The 20475-nt window shown below is 36.5% G+C and overlaps 1 protein-coding gene across 1 annotated transcript; it reads left to right on the top strand.

Moving 5' to 3' along the window:
- Positions 1-15375: 15375 nt before the first annotated feature.
- LOC145769989 (adhesion G-protein coupled receptor G7-like) lies at positions 15376-19828 on the top strand. The gene is made up of 6 exons (XM_082581561.1): positions 15376-15380; positions 15747-15883; positions 16947-17076; positions 18160-18328; positions 19120-19210; positions 19647-19828. Exons 2-6 carry the CDS (start codon positions 15750-15752, stop codon positions 19762-19764), a joined length of 642 nt encoding a protein of 213 aa, XP_082437687.1. The 5' UTR covers positions 15376-15380; positions 15747-15749; the 3' UTR covers positions 19765-19828.
- The last annotated feature ends 647 nt before the right edge of the window (positions 19829-20475 follow it).

Here is a 20475-nt window from a genome sequence, read left to right as displayed (position 1 = left end):
AGAACAGTATATCAAACAATACTCAGTACATGGCTGAGAAATGTTATTAATATTTGATAAGACAGAAAAACAATGAAATTTTGTATCTGTGTCAAGAACACAAGTACCTGTACTTTACGAAGATTATGATACTGAGAAATTAGTTAGTAAGAAATTGTACTTTTAATGTAAATAATACGTTAAAGTTTTAGAACATATTGTAAAGATATTAAGTTCAATAAATTTCAATGCTTATGATACTCTAAACTAGTGATTTTCAACATTTTTCTACAGCAATCTAAATACTAAGTAAAAACTAAAAGCGAAGCTTTGACGACCCACTTTTTTCAAACTAATACAGAAAAATGTAAGTTAAAATATACAGCAGATACGACCAATTTATTTAAACTCAGCAATACAATCCTTAGAAATTATTATTTCATCCACATTAATTTTATAAAAGCAACATCAATCTTCTTTTTTGTCTAATCTTCATCTGGGCAAACTTCTGACCAAAGTTGTCAGGTAGTCTGGTAGGTTCTCAGACATTATTGGTCTGAAATCGAGACATTTTAGAACATTGTCCAGATTAACAAGCTCCGGATAATCGAAATTCAAATACATTTACTAACCAAAGTTTTCAACAAATCACGTAAGTTAGCCTACATTCAATCAATTCTTTATTATTATTCTGTTCACATATTAAAACGCTGAAAATTGTCTTATTGGCAATGGGCTTTATTTGTGGTAAAATAAATAGTAAGTGTAAACGAAAAACATATGGACATGTGAAAAGAGATTATATATCTAACAATTTAATGCCGCACAAACTTGCAGCCCACGGCTAATTTTTATTTCAAGAGTCATTCTACTGTATAACAAAGACAAAAATAAAAGTCAATGTTGCACAGTATTTCCATTTGTTTCCAGCTGGAACACCCTATGGGTCACGGAACTGCCTTCTCAATGGAACATGGGCTGAAGTTACTTGGTTGTCATCTTGTACAGTAACTTTGCAGGTATTGCCAATCCTTGGTATTGAATAGTTTAACCGTGTAGTTAGGCCTACTGCAGTTTTTAGTAATATTTTTATTTATAGTTTTGTGGTATGGTATTGGTTGTGGTATTTCAATATGTTTGCAATTTTTGGTCCTGTTTCATACTGCCAGTATTTATGGCCCACTAGAAATAGCACCATGGCCCACCACAAGACCATGGTCCTCTGGTTTGAAAATCACTGCTTTAGGGCATACCTACCATTACTAATGGATCAAACCATTATTTACTGTTATACTGTATCTCAATTGCTTCTTATAGAATGTAATATCTTCTTTTAGGCTTGATAAAGGCTATATTTGTGGCCGAAAACGTTTGCTGTATTTTATTTTTGCTCGTTAAAATGTCAAATGTTGTGGTGTTGCTTAGCTACGTCTGTTCATGACTACATTCATACAGTATTATAAATATTTAAATATATGCTGATTGTACCACTTATATTGTTGATTGTATATTTCAATCGTAACTTACTTATTTAGTTACTTCATCTCAATGCAAATGTTTTTAAAATCACAGGATTTCGAGAACATTATAATAACAAATCCTAAAGAACGTCTAGAAGTTGCAAACGATTTACAAATTCTGACATCTGAACCCGAAACTTTAAATGCTGAAAACGTGTCTTCAACTGTGTCTGCTCTAGAAAGCATCGTCAATACGTCTAAATTGGAGAAAGAGGTAAGAGTGTTTTGGGATTTCTTCCTGGAAAATTGCATAAAGAGCATTGTCAACAAACTACAGTGGTACTTCAAATAATAAAAATATGTGCATAAGCAGATACACAGATCAGATTTTAGATTCATAGAGGCTGTTATGTTTGTAAAGGCACCCCTCACTTGTTCACTGCCCTTGAAATAACAAGAACATGAATATGAGCTGAAAAAAAAATTTAAACTTTATTTTAATTTTTTCGTAAAGTATTATTTTATATTATGTTTACAACCCCTTTTGGTGGTACTACCAAGTTTATTTTGTGTATTTACTTATTATTAGACAGCATCTTCTGTTGTGCAAACGGTCGGAAACTTGCTTAACGTGTCTGAAGAAGAATTGCAGAAAAGCGGAGAAAGGAGCAAGTGGGACTTAAATACTTAAGACATTCTGATTGAAATTACATATCATCTTTTTTGAAAAAAAAATTACGGTTAAAATCAGTTTTTCTGTTTTTGTTCGCTTTTGGTAGAAGGATTTTATCAGGAATATAATCTAATGCATTGTCGTTTATAATCCATTTCCTGTAAGAATAAAAAGAAATAGCAACATTTTTAATTTCATTTCATTAAACAGATCAGACATGGTGAAGTGGTGTGCGGTTGTGTGGTGGTTTGCATGTAGGTCACCAAACAATGTATTGTTTAGAATATTGGAGACGCTTGATGCGGTCAGTGAAAACGTGAAATTAGAAGATGAAGAAAAATATGCAGAAGTTGCAGCCACACTTGGATTTGCAGTTGTTCAAACAAAAGAAAAAAGTAGACAAGGTCATAATCTATTTTCTAACCGTGATAAACTTGATCTATTTAAAACAAGAAAAAAACATTAAAGAATACTAACAACTTTTAAAGTAACGAAATAAGAAAACAATTTTGGAACGCGCTACCAGTATATTCGTTCGGTGTCCGACGTTTTTTTCGTAAACAGTTTTTCGTAAAACAATTGTTCATAAAATCAATTCTTCGTAAAGCAATTCTTCGTAAAGCAATTCTTCGGGCATGCAATTGACCGTAATACTAATTGTTCGTAAACAAATGTTCATAAAAGTTAGCCTACAGCTTTAAAAAAAAAAACAGTTACAATTGTTTACGAACAATCAATTAGGGTAGCCTATATGCTAGAGATGTGCTAATTGTGCTTAAAGACGTGCTGTACCTGTAGAGTGTAGACGAGCAGACAGAGTGTAGAGTCCCTGATTCAGAATGGCATTACTGCTATGATGGCGTCCTCAATGGCCTTCCGAAAACTAATAATAGCATTGAAGGATGGCACAGAGGGTTCATGTCCAGGTATCTGCAAATCATCCAGATATTTGGAAGTTCATATCTGCAATCAAGCGAAAGCAAAACCTAAATGAGGTTCGCATTGCACAGTATGTCAGTGGCCAGGCAGGACCCCCTCCAAAGAAGAAGTACCGTACAAGGACAGTGCAGAAAGACTAACTAGAGTCATCCGAACTTGGCGTCAAGACTTTCAAGATGATGAAATTTGTGATTAGGCTACTTGCGTGGAATTGCACACAATACTTCATACTAAACTTGGCTCGTGGGCAATTTGTACAAAGTTACTCAAAGTAGTATTGGTAGTGTAAGCAAAGAATTGCTAAACACAGACAATTGTGGTATTCCAATAAATAACAAAAATGCGCTTTTTCGTTGTGCTTATTTCTTTGTGTCGTCGTAACTTGGTTATTCAGGAAATTTGCATTACGCACCTTCATCGGAAATTGCAAGACAAACCTTGCTGTTGCGAAAAATTGTTCACGAACAATTCACCTATCACCTGTTTACGAACAATTCACCTATACGAAGAATTGATGTATACGAAGAATTGCTTTACGAAGAATTGCTTTACGAAGAATTGATTTTACGAACAATTGTTTACGAACAATTGCTTTACGAACAACTGTTTACGAACAATTCACCTATAACCTATTCGTTCATAGCTGGTTAGTGGTTATTGAAATGTTGGAGGCAGATAAGAGCATGATCTGGACCATACTGATAAGTGTACTATCAAAGAGAATTAATGTTGTATTTCCAGACGTTTAATATAAAATAAACAATAATAATTGTAGCGATAGCCAACCAAGTGAGAAAACCATTTACCTCTTGTACTTACTGATTCACTGTAAAATCAACGCAATATATAGTAAGAAAGAAACGCAAAACAATCAACTGAGGAACCGTGGTACAGAACGATCAATTGATTACACGCGCCGTGCGGTGGTAATCAATTCCAACGTCTGTACCAGAAAACGCTGAACGGTGATTATGTAGTGACGCTGGTCACGAGTTACATATATTCAACGTAAATAAAATGACGACTATAACACCTCCCCGATAATTTTTATACACAAAGAAAAATATGAACAAGACACCGAATTAAACAATAAAACTCAAAGTCCGAAACGGGCCGGAGGTCTGCGGCGACGGCTCGACCTTCGTGGGTTGTGTGGCCCGAATTCCGGTACAGTCGGTGTGTCGTCCGAATCCGTTCGAGCTGAGGTGGAGACAGGGGAGGAGTCGACTGTTGGTGCAGGAGTTTCTCCCGGCTCCTGGTCCTCCGATGATGCATAGCGAGGTTGCAGTTGGTCCATATGGCGCCTCCACGTCGGACCATGTGGCAGCAGACGTACCAGGAAGATTCGGCTACCCTGTCGCTTAATCACCTCGGCTGGAACCCAACGAGGATCCTGGCTCCGTCGTGGAGTGAATGATAGCGCGTAACAGGGATCTCCCGGTTTGAAATGCCGTTTTGTACCTTCGGAGGCGTCCGTGCTGTGAGGTTTTTGTCGGGGTACCACTTGAGACGATGTGGGGAGAAGCGTGTCGATCTTGGTTCGAATCTGACGATTGTTGAGTAATTGGCTTGTAGAGTAGCCACTCGGAGTTGGCGTGCGTCGATACTGCTGTAGGAATTCCAAGACGGCTTGTTTCGGGGGCAGGGAAGATTTGCGAAGTGCTTGCTTGAACGTACGTACGAGGCGCTCCGCCGCTCCATTGGTTTCCGGATGGTAAGGTGCACCCGTGATGTGTACCATACCCCTCTCCTTACAGAAAGTTTGGAATTCTGTGGATTTAAAAGTAGTAGCATTATCGGTAACTATAGTATGGGGATAGCCGAAATGAGCAAAATCTTCTTCTAGCAGGTTGATAGTAGCTGTTGAAGATAAGGAAGTAGTAGCATGAATACATGGGTATTGAGAAAAAGCATCAATGCTGAGTAACCAATGGTAACCCATGAATTCTACCGCATGATCTATGTGTAAGCGACTCCACGGTGCTTCTGGAACCGTCCATGATTGGACCTGGGTTTTAGATTGCGGTTGATATTCGCCACAGGTACTGCACTTGTGACAAAGTTCCGCGATGTCTCGATCGATGTTTGGCCAGTAGACGGACGTTCTTGCCAACTGCTTCATTCTCTCAATGCCGAAATGTCCTTCATGAAGCAATTGAAGGCGGAAGGACGAAGTTTGGACGGGATGACCACTCTGGAACCTTAAAGTAGACATCCGTAACAAGTAGAAAGAGAGTCTGCGTACTTACGAAACGGTTCGACCGGGTCTTGTGGAGAAGACTTGGCCGGCCATCCTTCATGAATGAAACGCATTACCGTGGAAATGATAGGATCTTTAGAAGATTCTTTACGTAGTGATGCAGCATTTGGGGTCTGGACCTGCAAATCCAAAGCATCGATAGCGCAGACGATATCAATGTCATCCGCACTTTCCTCTTCATCGAAGACTTTATCCCCTCCTGCTGGTAAGCGACTCAAAGCATCAGCGTTTTGATGATCCTTTGTCTTCCTGTACTCAATAGTGTATGTAAATTGCGATAAAAAGAGTGCCCAACGAGCCAAACGATTTGCTGCCAAAGAAGGTGTCGATTTGGTCGGGCCAAAAAGACTAAGCAATGGTTTATGATCTGTGACCAAAATGAATGATCTACCAAAAAGATATTGATAGAATTTCTTTAGCGCAAAAATTATCGACAAAGCCTCTTTCTGAATTTGACTATAGTTTCTCTGCGAAGCTGTTAATACTTTTGAAACGTTTGCTATAGGCCGTTCTGTGCCATCTGGGTAACGGTGAAACAAAGTAGCACCAATGCCCACACTAGAAGCATCACATGCGATACCTACCGGAAGTGACGCATTGAAATGTGTAAGAACCTCATCAGTAGAAAGATAATGCTTCAGCTGAACAAAAGAGTTTTCCTCTTGTTTTCCCCATCTCCAAGGAATGTCCTTTTTCGTGAGATGGTATAGTGGTTCTGCTACAGTGGAAGTGTTCAACGGTAGAAACTTCGAATAAAATTGTAAGGTACCTAAAAATGAACGAAGAGAAGATACGTCAGTGGGGGCAGACATCTCCAATATGGCGTTTACCTTGGGACCTTTGGAGATGCCCTGCCTGGACAAAATGTGTCCGAGATACTCTACCTGAGGTTGTGCAAACTTACACTTGTCTTTCCTACACCTCAGGCCTTTTGAGTGAAGTTGATCGAGGAGCCGTCTAAGATTCTGGAGATGCTCCTCAGCAGTAGTGCCACTGACAAGAATGTCGTCTAGGTAGACTGCAACCCCTGGAAGGTCGGCTGTAAGGTCGTCCATGATCTTCTGAAAATAACCTGGAGCAGAAGATATGCCAAAAGGTAAAACATTTTGTAAAAGTACGCCACGGTGAGTGCTTAATGCAAGTCGTTTTTGACTGTCAGGACCAAGTCGAATCTGATTGTAGGCATCAGCCAAGTCTATCTTGCTGAAACCGTACCCACCACCCAACTTTTGCATTAAGTCTTCTGGTAAGGGTAACGGGTGACGATGGGTCTCCAGGGAAGGGTTCACCGTGACTGAATAATCGCCACAAATGCGTAACTTGGCCTTCGCTCCTGAAGAGTTTGAAGGCTTACGGACTGGAACAACCGGTGTGCCCCAATCGCAAAACTGAACTGGTGTCCATACACCACGTGCAATGCCCGAATCATAGGCTTGTGCTAAGTTCTCCTTTAGCGCGAAAGGTACAGGCCTAGGTTTTAGAAAAACAGGTTTAGCATCAGACTTAAAATCTATGTCTAGTTCATAATCTCGTAAGCACCCGAGTTCAGGCTTAAAAACATCTTTGAACTCATCACATAAGAGGGAGCATGCCTTCTCCAGACTCTTATCAGGCTTGTCGCATGACTGGATGCTCTGTAAAGTAGAACAGTTAGACAGAAGGAATTTATCGATAGAAATCCCTAAAGACGAGATTGCACCACGACCTAGCAAGTTTAGTCCTTTGACTGTCGTGACTACAAAAGAAATATTATCTGACCTTCCCGTGGAAGGACAAGTTACCTGGGCCGTGAAAGAACCCGTGATTGGTACTAGATGCTTGGTAGCAGATTGGAACTGCGACACTGGTGCTTGCAATTGAGGTGCGCCTACCCGAGTCCAGACGTCGCTGGAAAGGAAATTTCCATTTGTAGCAGTGTCCAGTTCTAAGTGTGTGGTTACCGAATTAATGGAGATCGGTACTTCCAACTTTGAATTTCGAGGTTTTCTGCAAGAACTAGAAAGCATGTTAATTTCCTCGATACAATTTATCTTAGAAGGTTTGAACTGTCTAGCTTTCTTTCGGCAAACACTCTGTAAGTGTCCCGTAATATTGCAGAAATGGCAAGTGGCTTTCTTAAACGCCAGAAAAGCCAAGAAAGAAAGAGGCCAGAAAGAGGCTTTGTTAAACCTACAGTCATTGGCGTTGTGGTTGGAATTACCACAGCGATAGCATTCTTTATTTTTAGAAGTAAAGAAAGTACCTGTAAGTTGCCTAGTTTTTGGAGGTTTGCTGATGGTCCTTACTTTCGCAACTGGTGCTGGTGGAGTGCCGTAAACAGTTTCTTTAGCCACCTTGGCTGCCTCTTCGGTTTCTGATGCAACCTCCACCGCACGTTTGAAAGTAAGTTCATCAGCTCTGATTTTGAATACCGCCTTAAGCACCGCCTCGTTACCTATTGAACAAATAAAACGAGTACGTAAAGCTTCGTCCAATGGATTTATCGGGGAGGTGTTAAACCTCTTCCAATAGTCTGCCCACAGTTCAGTGGTGGCTTCGAACGCTACAAACTTAGGTAAAGATACCTGTTGTTGTATTGTTGTTGGCTGTGATCTCGCAGTCTGGGCTCGTATTTCTCGTAGTTGTTCTTGGTGGCGCCTTTCTTGTTCTTCTTGACGTTCCTGGTGACGTTCTTCTTGTCTGGCAATTTGCTCCTTCGTCTGACGTTCTTGGTTGACAATTTGTTGTTGCAGGACTTCGATCAGTTTCTCCATGTTTCTAAAATCCTGTAGAAATTCTGTAAAGATCCTGCTGACGACGCCAGTTAAATGTCTGTTGTATTTCCAGACGTTTAATATAAAATAAACAATAATAATTGTAGCGATAGCCAACCAAGTGAGAAAACCATTTACCTCTTGTACTTACTGATTCACTGTAAAATCAACGGAATATATAGTAAGAAAGAAACGCAAAACAATCAACTGAGGAACGTGGTACAGAACGATCAATTGATTACACGCGCCGTGCGGTGGTAATCAATTCCAACGTCTGTACCAGAAAACGCTGAACGGTGATTATGTAGTGACGCTGGTCACGAGTTACATATATTCAACGTAAATAAAATGACGACTATAACAATTAAAAAAGCAAAATATCTGTTGTAACAGAGTAGTCCAATTGATCATTAGGACAGTAGTTCTATGCTGTGAATATTTTTGTCAATGGCAGATAGAGATATATAACATTCCACCCCATCCAGTACTGTCATACGTTGCAACCGCTCTAAAGTTGTCCAATCATTTCCCGTTCATTGGTGTGCTGACATGTATGTTATTATTGCGGTTTCAATGGAAAACCACTTCATTGAAAAACCAAGAGTTAGCCTGGTTTCTAAGTGTCATATAGATTTATGTTTGCAACTAAATGATTTAACAAACAGTTGTGCAACCTAAAAATTATGCAAACTTGAGCGTGTTTAACTTTCTAAACTCGTATCCAATTTTATTCCGCTTTTATCCATTTAGTTAAATATCTAACATTGTTGGAGATAACATTTAGAAATACTTGTGGTACAAAAAAAGGAATCACAAAAAGATTGAGCTCACACCAGCAGGCTACAGCAAACAATAGACAATACAAAACTGATGAAGGTCGCTATAATCGCACAGCAGTGTACCACCAACCAAACTGCTGTTTGTTGCTTACCACATTTTGCTGTCAATTTACCTGAACCATTATTTTTAGCAAAAAAAGCAATATAACAGATTTTCGTCTTTCTTGTTACATTTTTGCTTCAGTCAAAACTTGTTGTTTTTGACGTTGCAGACGGTATACCCGGAATAAGTTACATATTCAATGGTCTGCCAACACCAAGTGACCTTGGCTTCCGTGAGGACCAATTCAATATTTCAAAAACTAAACCTGCTCAAGAAAAGTTTTTATCGTTTATATATGTACCAATGGAGGCTATCAAAAAAAGTTCAGGTAGCTGGTCTACCACATCAAACATTTGTAGCAGGCTTGCTTCATAGACGGTTTTGCAAATGATAATAGTATTTACGTCATCCTAACATAATATATTAGTTTTCAACTTTTGATAAAATTATATAAATAATGTTTAAAAATTTAGCAAAATATACTGATAAAAAATATTTGATAAAATCTACAGTAAACATCACTTCAACTGAAAAAAGAATCTTAATAAAAATCTGTCATGTCCAAATTTTAATTATTTGAAGAGATACAGTATTTGGAAATCTTATCTGATTTTTATCGAGTTAAAGCTTGAATTAGCAAAGTGTTTGAAAGTTAGACATGAACTTGTGTGTATTTCAAATGTGATATTCATGATTATTTATCGACTTTAAATTTGTGATAATAAGTTTTTCAAATCCGTCAAATCCGTCATACCTGGTTTGAATTGATCGACGCTTATGTTTGGAGTTTAATTTTCTAATATACTTCAAGCAAATACATTAGCAACATTAGCCTACATTAGCAACATTAGCCTACTAAATTTGTTTTTATCAACAGAGAGTCGGGTTAGTTTTTATGCGTTTCTCGATGATTCTCTTTTCAATTCGAGCATCCAGCAATCTGAGAATCAAACTGTCAACTCAGAAATTGTTCTGACAGCTACAATTGTTGGAAATGATGACGTGAAAAATCTTCAACATCCAATAGAGCTCTATTTCTCATTTAGCCAAAAGGTAAATTACCATTTAAAAACAAAGTCATGTTAGTTATATTGTTAGTTTTAAAGGGTGAGGGTTAGAGGATACTGACAGTGATGCGCACATAACGAGAAATTTATTTGTGTGTTTTTTCGACAATTTAGAGTAGGCTACAATTACATAAATTCAATTCTTTACGTTGTAAGAGTAAATGAACTCCATAGGTATGAAGCAGTTGTAGTAGTCATAGAGTCAGATCTTTCTATTCAAGTATTCAACTAAAATCAATTTTGTTTAAATTTACAGAGGAAAACCGCCTTATTTTTACTCAGTTCTACATGTGCTACACAATAGTTGGCCTGCTAATATGGTATATACATTATACAAGTAAAAGTTTCACAGATGACTATATAACATTTGCAAATTAAACCCACGTAAATACTTTTAGGATGATACTGAACTAGCAGCTGCCAATACAGGATGTGTGTTTTGGGATGAAGCAACTTATATGTGGACAGATGAAGGAGGAGAAACAATCGCTCCTTCTTACTTAGGAGTGTATTGTATTTTTAACCACCTCACAAACTTTGCAACATTATTTGTAAGTTTAAATGGTGTATTTTGGCAACACGAAAAGTACAAAAGTTAAAATTGTTTACGGTATGGCATTGACAACTGTATCAATCTATTTTAACACAAACATATAGGTTGTGTACAAAAAATGAGAACAGCACAATTTATCAAAGATAAACATTTCTTGTGCAATACAAATGTGTGTCGGTATTAAAAATTACAAAAGTATAAAGAAACTATTCAATTAATGTCATATTTAAAAATTAGATATGCAAACAGTTAGATGAGGTAATTTTGCTTTAAAGACTTGGAATTCGGCTTTCCAGAAGTAAAGCAATTTTATCATTATTATGTGGAGTTTTCAATGAAACGGTGATATCTGTAGGCTTTGTTGTATATCATAAGGTATGAATATGTTGTATGGACAGCAGTTGAAACCAAAAAAATTCAAGCACATGCATCGCCATTCTTGTAAGAAAAAAAATGCCATTTTACGTTTGTATTTGGTTGAACGGATTAGCAAAGCAGGCTCACGGTCTATGGACAAGGAGGACCTACAATATGTCTTTTAAAGGGCGGGGAAACCCAAATTAACTTTTTGCGAGTTTTTTGTTTCAGCGTGATGTCATTGTGTACAACATGCGTTTTAGCAATAAAAAAATCCAAATTTTGTTGCCCCCGTCTCGCTAAGGCCGCTTTTGTTTGATACCCGTTTGCGAGGTCTCGCGCGCATCAAGCTGTGATGCTGTTCGCTGTGACGTCACAAGGTACATATAGTTTTGGCCAAAAGTTTAAGACCAGACTTGATTTATGACCATTTTTGCATTACTTCAAAATACTGCATCATATATTGTTTCAGTTGCATCATCGTTATGCATCATCTTATTTCTGATGCAGTATTTTGAAGTAATGCAAAAATCGTCATAAATCAAGTCTGGTCTTAAACTTTTGGCCACAACTATATGTACCTTGTGACGTCACAGCGAACAGCATCACAGCTTGATGTGCAACGAGACCTCGCACACGGGTATCAAACAAAAGCGGCCTTAGCGAGACGGGGGCAACAAAATTTGGATTTTTTTATTGCTAAAACGCATGTTGTACACAATGACATCATGCTGAAACAAAAAACTCGCAAAGTTAATTTGGGTTTCCTCGCCCTTTAAGAGTTTCCAACCAAAAATCAATACCGAGAAGGAAGGAACGTGACAAGTTGTATTGGTTTCTTCTTTTGGTGCCAATCTCAACCAGAAGCTACGACATTTTTCTGCTGTTCAGTCTCAATATAAAAGGTTGTTTTAGCTAGAACAAATTTGTGTCTTTATTTTAGTCACTGGAAATGCTCATCTGGAATACCATATATTTGGTTTCCAATTTCTACTTAAAATACAGAGTCTTTGTAATGAAACTTGATAAGTTAAGTTCCAGCAGAAACAAAAAGTTGCCAGTCTTGATGGTGTAAGCCATTGACTGGTTTTCGTAATAACATTTGACATCTTCTGAACACACCACTTGATGGTATGGTCTGCTGATGATGACACCAGGCAGTGACTAACCGATGGGTTGCCTGGTAGCCTATATCGCGACACGGGGGAAGAAGACATTGGACATTAAGACATCAGGCAGGTGTACACTGCGCAGTATTCAAGAGTACAGAGAAGTTAAGACTGATTTTTGTGACTTATCTTTTTATGGTTCTCGAATAAAACCTGCCAGTCTTTTATACAGTAAGACATAATGTGATAGGATAGTTTTTGTGCAATGACATAACATGTGGCGTTACGCAGACAACCTGTCGGAGTTTACTCTGAAATACTTTGGAAGCCTATTAAATAGAAAAATTTTAAAATTGAAATTTACCGCAATATAGTTTTTTGAATACTTTGAGTGGAACGATTCTCCGATTATTATCTTTTAGGATGTTAATTTTGCAACGTAGCTAGGATGTCCTACTCTGATTGCATTTATTTGGAAGTTTTTATTAGTAAAGAATCTACGTATTTATTGAAGGCAGATCTATATTCGAAAGTTGTTTAAGTCGGTTTGTAGAAATGGCGTAGTCTGTGTCATATGTTTCTTGCCAGTCTCAGGGACAATGTCGTCAATGCTAAATCTGAGTTAAATTAAATGATTTTTTTTGTTTTTTTTACATAACAAGTTGGCTAAATTATAACAAATGAGTTAAATAACATTCTTATTCTTCAGACTCCTTGTGGTGCTATTAATACTGCTCCTCTGAATTGGATAACTTTGATTGGTTCCTCGATATCAAGTGCTTGCTTGGTTTTGACTTTAACTGTATTCGCGGTGGTAAGGTAAGATATAGTATCGTAGTCCAACAATTGACGTATCACGCCAATGCTCTCCTAATACTGTCTGGTTTTATTCTATTACTCTACGGCAGTGGTTTTCAACCAGGGTTCCCTAAGGTTCCGCCAGTAAGTCTAGGGGTTCCGCAAGTTTACGTTCAAATCCGAAAGTCTATCTTATTACTATATGCATATTGTTTAATCAAATATTGATTAGGTTTGCCACTATTAATAAATTTGCTACACTTTAACACGTTCGCTGCGATCCCGAATTTTCGTTGTTTTCTTGTGGTGCGATTACCTTCACTTTCTGCTTTCCTGCCAAATTTCGTCGACATGTTTTCTTCGCTTCAAGGAGTTCTTTCAGACAATTTAGTCGTTTGTACACCGGTAAATCTGAACATGAGTATTTAGTATTTTAAATTTATTGATCAAACGATTTTTTTGCATAAGGCAATTAAATTATTGAACAGGGGTTCCTCGAGCTTTTGGAATGCTTCATTGGGTTCTTTTCCACCAAAAAGGTTGAAAACCACTGCTCTACTGTATGATTTGAGAGAATGCTTTATTTTATTAAAAAACTTGTTCATAAAACTGTCATGAAGGTGTTGTGACCGTGCCAAATTTCTTTCAACTTAATAACTTACTTCGGTCACAAGCACGTTTTAAGGTCTCGATTTGTCGCTTCTACCTTTTTCTCGACCTTTGCTTTGTTGATCAGAAATAAAAACAACTGAACTAAACATAAAAAATAATATTTTATGTCATAACTTTGTACCTGTGTCGGCAGATACATATCGCTCTTGGTTTGAGCCAATTGTGATTTTGTTTTGGAGACACCTTTCTGTTGTATTGCGCATAGCTCACTGTTTTCATTTTCAACACTTTGACAAGATTGATAAAAATAACAAATTTTCTATTTAATTCAAAGAAAATGAAGGGGTGTACTAGCAAACATCTATAGGATTGGCCCATGATACTAGAGAAGGATCCACAGAGGATACAAACTGATATGAATGAATCAACAAGTGAATAAAAAAATAACAGTTAACCTCTCAAGTACATGTAGCTCCACATAGAGTGAAATTTACATGCCTTTTGACTCTTTTTTATTTCTTTAAAAGTAATGTCTAAAAAGACATTATTGACCCAAAAAGAATGTCTAAAAAGACATTATGAAAAGTAACTACGGACAAAGGCCAGTGTTTCAATCTTCCGATCTCTTCAGCGTAGTAAAGTGAAGGTGGAAAGTTGTCTTGAAGTCACGTTTCAAATCACTAATCAACAATCACTCAAGTTTCAAATCATCACCTCAACCAACACTTCAACACTTCAAGACAACTTTCCACCTTCACTTTACTACGCTGAAGAGATCGGAAGATTGAAACACTGGCCTTTGTCCGTAGTTACTTTTCATAATGTCTTTTTAGACATTCTTTTTGGGTCAATAATGTCTTTTTAGACATTACTTTTAAAGAAATAAAAAAGAGTCAAAAGGCATGTAAATTTCACTCTGTGTGGAGCTACTTGTACTTGAGAGGTTAACTGTTATTTTTTTTATTCACTTGTTGATTCATTTCTATTTAATGCTTCAACTTTGCTAGTTTCTATTCGTAAGTTTCATGTTACAGCTTGAAGGTTACCATGGCTGTTGTTTTCAGTATGTGATTGCCAAAGGAATCATGTCAATAATTTCTCTAATGAGGTCATGTTTTAGGTAAGGATTTCTAAAAGTTGAAGATGCGAAGGCGTCTGCTCAAAGTAAGGTGCGTTATGCAAAAATGTTGCCAGATATTTTTAGTTAAATTGTTGTTTTTGGTCAGTTAAGCAATAAACAAAGCTTTTGAATTAAACTTAGCCCAAGACTTTTAAAAGCTTTAAAAAATTTATCCAATGCCATCTTTCATTCTCATCAACTAGTCAACTAGTTACTTTTAAGAATGGATAAGCCACAACAATTAGGCCTCACTTTGGTCGGTAAAAATTACAACTTGAAATAAACTAACAAATTCAATCACAATTTGACAGCTAATTATTGATAAATTGATTATTTTATGTAACAGTAGCTCATCTAGTAATTATCGGCTGCTGCCTAATTGCTTTTAACAGAATTAATTTGTAAACACATCGAATTAAATTTGTTGGATATTACAAATTTTGGAATATATTTAACTGGAAAGCAACGGTTTACTTCTAAGTTGACCAAGAATAGACCTTTTGCTGAAAAAAAATCTGGCAACACTATTTCATAACGCACCCCACTCTAAGCAAGTGCCTTTGCATCCCGTATTTCTATAAATCCTTGGTTTCAGATCAACATCCACTGGAACAAAATTCCGATCCTCTTTCTTGCTGGCAAATCTTTGCTTGGCGTTGCTTTGCCTCAACCTTCTTCTCATTTTTAGTCAGCAGAAATATGTTACATCCTCTGATGAAGGCTGCATTGCAGTAGCTGTGCTTTTGCATTTATTTTTTCTCAGCACAATTGCTTGGATGACAATTGAAGCTTTCTTTATTTATATGACGTTGGTTCATGTAAGTTTGTCATACTTTTTAAATCTTATTTCTGAAACAATGTTACAAAAATCATGTTCATTTTACTCGAGTAATAGTTAATTCCAAATGATCATGACCATTCTTGCAGAATACTATCAGGCCACGTTGACAACAGTGTTCAAAGAACAGAGCTAGTGAAACACCATGATATTGAAAAATATAGCGGTTATAATGAAACTAAAACTGAAGTTTTCCTCGTGACTAAATTATTAATTTCATTCTACTGTTTGTCATAGATTTAAATATTTCAACTGTGAATTAGCTTCCAACAAAAAGCATGTCTTGACACTATTTAACATGTCAACTAGTCACAAATAACCAACCATTTGTTGACACTATTTCCAGGTGATGTACACCAAAGCTCACGTGACCGATCGGATGGTGGTAACCACTTCAAGCCTGTGGGGTTGGTTAATGCCAGCTGTGTTTGTTTCCATAGTGGTTGGACTGGATGTTGACAATTACATGAAAGTAAATGACCAGTACGTATCTGGATGTTACATTTAATTTCTATTGTTGGCAATAACAGGATCAGACAAAACAAATATATCACTGAGATAAATTTTACTTGTTTTTAGTGTTACAAAACGAGGTTTTAGAGCACTTTTTTCTTAGTTTAGGAACCGTTCTGAATCGCTTGTCTAAACAAAGACTTACAAACATTTTCTTAATTTTGTGAAGCTGGGAGTGTTGTACCAAAGCATATCGGCACATAAGGTTTTGTATGGCTATTACTTTGAAATTGCTAGTAGAAAGTTGCCCATAAGTCAAAGCTGCATGCTATTGTCAGAATAATAATGTATAGGTTTTATTTATTGTCGCTCTACAACAGCTAGGCCGGTCTTTTAGCGACAGGGCTAATTTTTAATTATTATTACTGTAGATTTACAATGTCATCACATTATTACCCGAATTATCCTCACTCTATTATGCAAGAAATACACAATCTGTATGGTTTTTAAAGTTTGCGGTATGATCCCACACGGAATCGATCTCAGACCTAGGAATGAAAACTGTTGCCTAATTCTGTCTACAAAAACTTCACAATTGAAGAAGTTGAAGCAGGTCTTGCAATCATAATGCGTGCTGGCTGGGACAGAGATGACTTCACTGATTTGCGTCGATTGTGAGATCCACATGACAGTAGATCGTTTGACTGAGTGGCTATTGTACTAAATTGCTTCAAATGTTTATAACGTTGCATGCTTTTCGACAACCATCGCAATCGACCAGAAAGACAAAAAAATTCAATTTCAATCACCATACCATTTTGTTCAAATAAGATGTAAATTTGCATATCATTGAAATACTGTATTTCGGAAGTATAATCATGATAGTTTTCTCTTTTTCCCCATTATGATTATTTCACATAAAACTTACTGTAAGGGTACAACACTTCAAATAATACCAGAAAGGTGGGAAATTGCTTCCGTGCGAATTTGTATTATCAAAATTATGCATTTCTGATGCAAAACAGCCTATGCTGTATGTGTTAAAAAGTCACTATTAGCACATTATACTGACAATAGTATTGTGACTTTTAAGATGTTGGATATCTCTGGATTTGATCAAATATTTAATAATTATACCATGCGCCATCATGTTGGGTTTTAACTTCATTGTCTATGTGGCAACAACATATAAAGTGACTTGTGGACGCAAAACCATCAGCAAGGTGAGATTAATGCTTGGATAAATATTTTCGGAAGCTACACACAGTAAGGTATATTTTTAAATTTAAATACATCATATGACGGTGGGATGGTGCAGAGGATAAGGCGCTCGCTTTCCAATCATGCAATTCTGGTTCGACTCCCAGCTTAAGCTGGTTTTTGAAAAACACCGCTCACCTTTACCCAGGGTGTAATAAATTGGGTGGGCATAGCTGCTGAAGGAAAGGCGGCCGAAAGAAAGGAACTGGCTACCCTACTCTCGTTAGTGCCGAAGGCTTAGTATAATGAGAACCTTATCTTCTCATACCCTGATGCTCGCATCAAGTATAGGAGTCACCTTTTCTTTTACATCACATAGGTTTAGTATAGAGATTATTATTGAAATTCCATAGCCAGATAATTGATGTTTAGATGAATTGAGACTTTCTAACGAGACTTCCAGACTGACTAGCGACAAATCGGAATTTTCAATTCCATGCCGAGAATTGAGACGTCCGATTTCATGTTATACAGTAAAAGAATTTGCATTGATACCTGATGTTCTATCATAACACAACTACAGTGCAGTAAAAACGGATATATGAAGATTAAGAAGCGATTGAAGTATCAACTTTACAATAAACAACTATATACCCACAGAAAAACGTTTGTTAATCATCGTTAGCTCCAGAATTATCTCCAAAATCCAATGAAGATTCAACGCCTTGCAAGTTGAAGCCGTTTTCTGCAAGCCAGCGATTGCAACACGGTCAAGAAAATAGAGTTCTGGATATGAATGAAAAAAGCTTCCCACTACAATTTTATCACATTAGAAAGCACTTGCATTACACCGATATTGTTCTGTGTTTGACGATAGTGTAAAATAGCTTTTAGTTATCTGCAAATCGTAGTACCGTGTATACAGTAAGTCATATTTCAAAGAGAGGAATCAGTCCTGTTACTCAACTCAACAAACAGTTTACCAGCTTCATTTTTGTAATCATAAATCGGTTTCGCTAATATAGCATCCTCAGTATGATCATGTCTAGTCATACTGAGGATGCTATATTAGCGAAATCGATTTGTTTTCAATAACATTTGTTTAGAGTTCTATGAAAACATCTGATATTACACGCAACTTGCTATTTTCTTGGACACTTTTTTTGACTGATGGAGGAACGTGGATATTTGGATTCTTTGTGTTTGCTTCAGACTCTAGTGAAAACGTACAAGTAGGATTTTCGTACGTTTTTGCTATCCTGAATTCACTACAAGGTAAAATTTTAAAACATACTTAAAATCGAGAGTAGCCTACTGTAATTAGCGCTATTGAGGTTTATTTTGTACAATTGTGTTGTAGTTGAAATTTCAATAGACCATTCTAGGCACTGGAATTAAAAAGGTGCAGCATGTTCGCCATTTCATGTAAATGTAGCTTGCTAAACAGACAAAAATATGTGCTTCAAACTCATTGTGAGCATCGTATTTTTATTCTAAGCAATATAGTCATTAGTCAACCTAACGAGATTAGTTCAACTAAAATTAGACTAACAATTCAATGCTCGAATCCATAAAAGTACCTAGTGTATAAGAACGGTACGGTCACCTTGCCGCATGTTATCAAACCGATTTGCATTACTTTCTTATTTGCGTTTTCCATTACTGAGCTACATAGATACAGAGATTGAGGGTGCAATAAAACCCCTAAGAGTTTTTGCTTGGTTAAACTTGAGAAATTCTTCAAAATAAAAAAAAAACAAAAAATCAACATATTTGACTAAGTTTCTTTGACTTTATCCAATTTACATCATGAAATTACATCATGAATGAGAAGGAAGAATATTGAATTAAAAATATGCATTTTTTGCTTTCAACATAATAATTGGAAAATAAAATAAAATTTGAATGAAAATTAGAGAAATAGTGCTGGAATGTTTAATCCTGGCTTCCAGAAAGTGCGGCTTAATTTGTTACATTTGGAAAATGTTGACTACCTATAATTATATAGGCTACCTTTTATAATGAAGCAGGTTTATGCTGCAGTAGTCAAATACAATTATATGCAGGTTTATTTTTATTTTTGATGTACATTGTACGACAAGGATTATTGAGCACGTTTGTAGAAAAGTCAAAAGCAATAGTGTCAAAAAGCAAAGAGTAAGTTTCTGTTTTAGAGTATTTTGTTTTTGGGCCGATGCTTTGTTTTTAGTCTAGGAGATTTCTCCAGTCATTTATGCTGTGATTTAATTGAATAAATTGTTTTTGTGCAATTGCTTGTATTGAGTGGTTAAAGTTTTGAATTCCATTGGTGAGAAAGACAAAGATCTCAATTTTAATGGCCGCTTTGAAACAAGTTGGTGGTTATTGACTTGCCAACACACAGCACGTCATTTTTAAAAGTTTTCCTTAAACAGTGCATCAGTCGACGTTATTTTGCATCTTAACACGGTGGTAACCTTAGAAAGTTGAATTGAATCTATACAACTTTACAACTAAATGATCAGGAGTTTTGTTGACAAAAGTTTTTAATTTGTTTCTAGTTTATGTCTTGATCCACGTCTTTTATATTATGTGGAAAATGTTGTGTGTTTAGTGAAATTCCTTCAGTTGGCAAAGCAAAGGATCTTCCACTTGGTAACATACCAACAAACACAAGCACCAGAAAACAATCATCCACATCATATGAAGACGATATAAAAAGTGACATTTAAGATTCAATTATCAAAATCAGAAAATTTAGACAAGTATGTGAACCCATAGCTAATATGAATTCAGCCATTACAAAGGTCAACACAATATTTGGTGTAACAAAGATAAGAAGGGTTTTGGTGGTTTCGAGGGTGGAGAATCCAAAAATGAAGTCCGTTTTCACGGATTAAATCTGTTTTTCTTTAGTGCAGTCATCACGTTTAAAGTATGATGGTTGCAGTGAAAAAACAAACTTGATAGGCAAACAACGATTTTATTTTCAAGCTCAGCAACCTAAATTTACCCTGAAAGCAATAATTTTGTTCATGCACCAGAAAGTTGGTTTCAAATTGTTGACCTGTGTTATTAGTGCACAATACTAAAATTAGTATTTTGTATGTGCAAATATATTGAAGTTATCATACTTAGTATTTTTCCATTAAGACCTCAATTAGTTGAAAAGTAATTTGAATTATGACATTATCAAAAAGGGTGTTCCAAAAATTTGGGCTAGTTTTGACATTGAATATTTCAAAAAGTGTCATGTCAACTAAACGACATGTGCTTTATTGCTGAGGGAAATTCTAGTTGTATTTATTATGACACAAAGCGGGCCTGACACTGTATTTGCTGTATATTGGGAAGACACCTTAGACTTAGAGAATGCCGAAAATTGGGAGAAGGCGACTTTCCTGTATTGAAATTGTGCAATAGAAGAGTGCAAAATGAACTTC

Source organism: Aplidium turbinatum, chromosome 5 (genome assembly GCF_918807975.1).
Source record: "Aplidium turbinatum chromosome 5, kaAplTurb1.1, whole genome shotgun sequence".
NCBI lineage: Eukaryota > Metazoa > Chordata > Ascidiacea > Aplousobranchia > Polyclinidae > Aplidium > Aplidium turbinatum.
This window is presented reverse-complemented; position numbering and strand designations above follow the sequence as displayed.

Coding starts and splice junctions, on each gene's coding strand:
- LOC145769989 (XM_082581561.1), top strand. CDS start 15,750: ATGTACACCAAAGCTCACGTGACCGATCGGATGGTGGTAACCACTTCA. Junction 15,884..16,946: donor TACATGAAAGTAAATGACCA/GTACGTATCTGG, acceptor GTGACTTTTAAG/ATGTTGGATATCTCTGGATT. Junction 18,329..19,119: donor TATCCTGAATTCACTACAAG/GTAAAATTTTAA, acceptor AATTATATGCAG/GTTTATTTTTATTTTTGATG.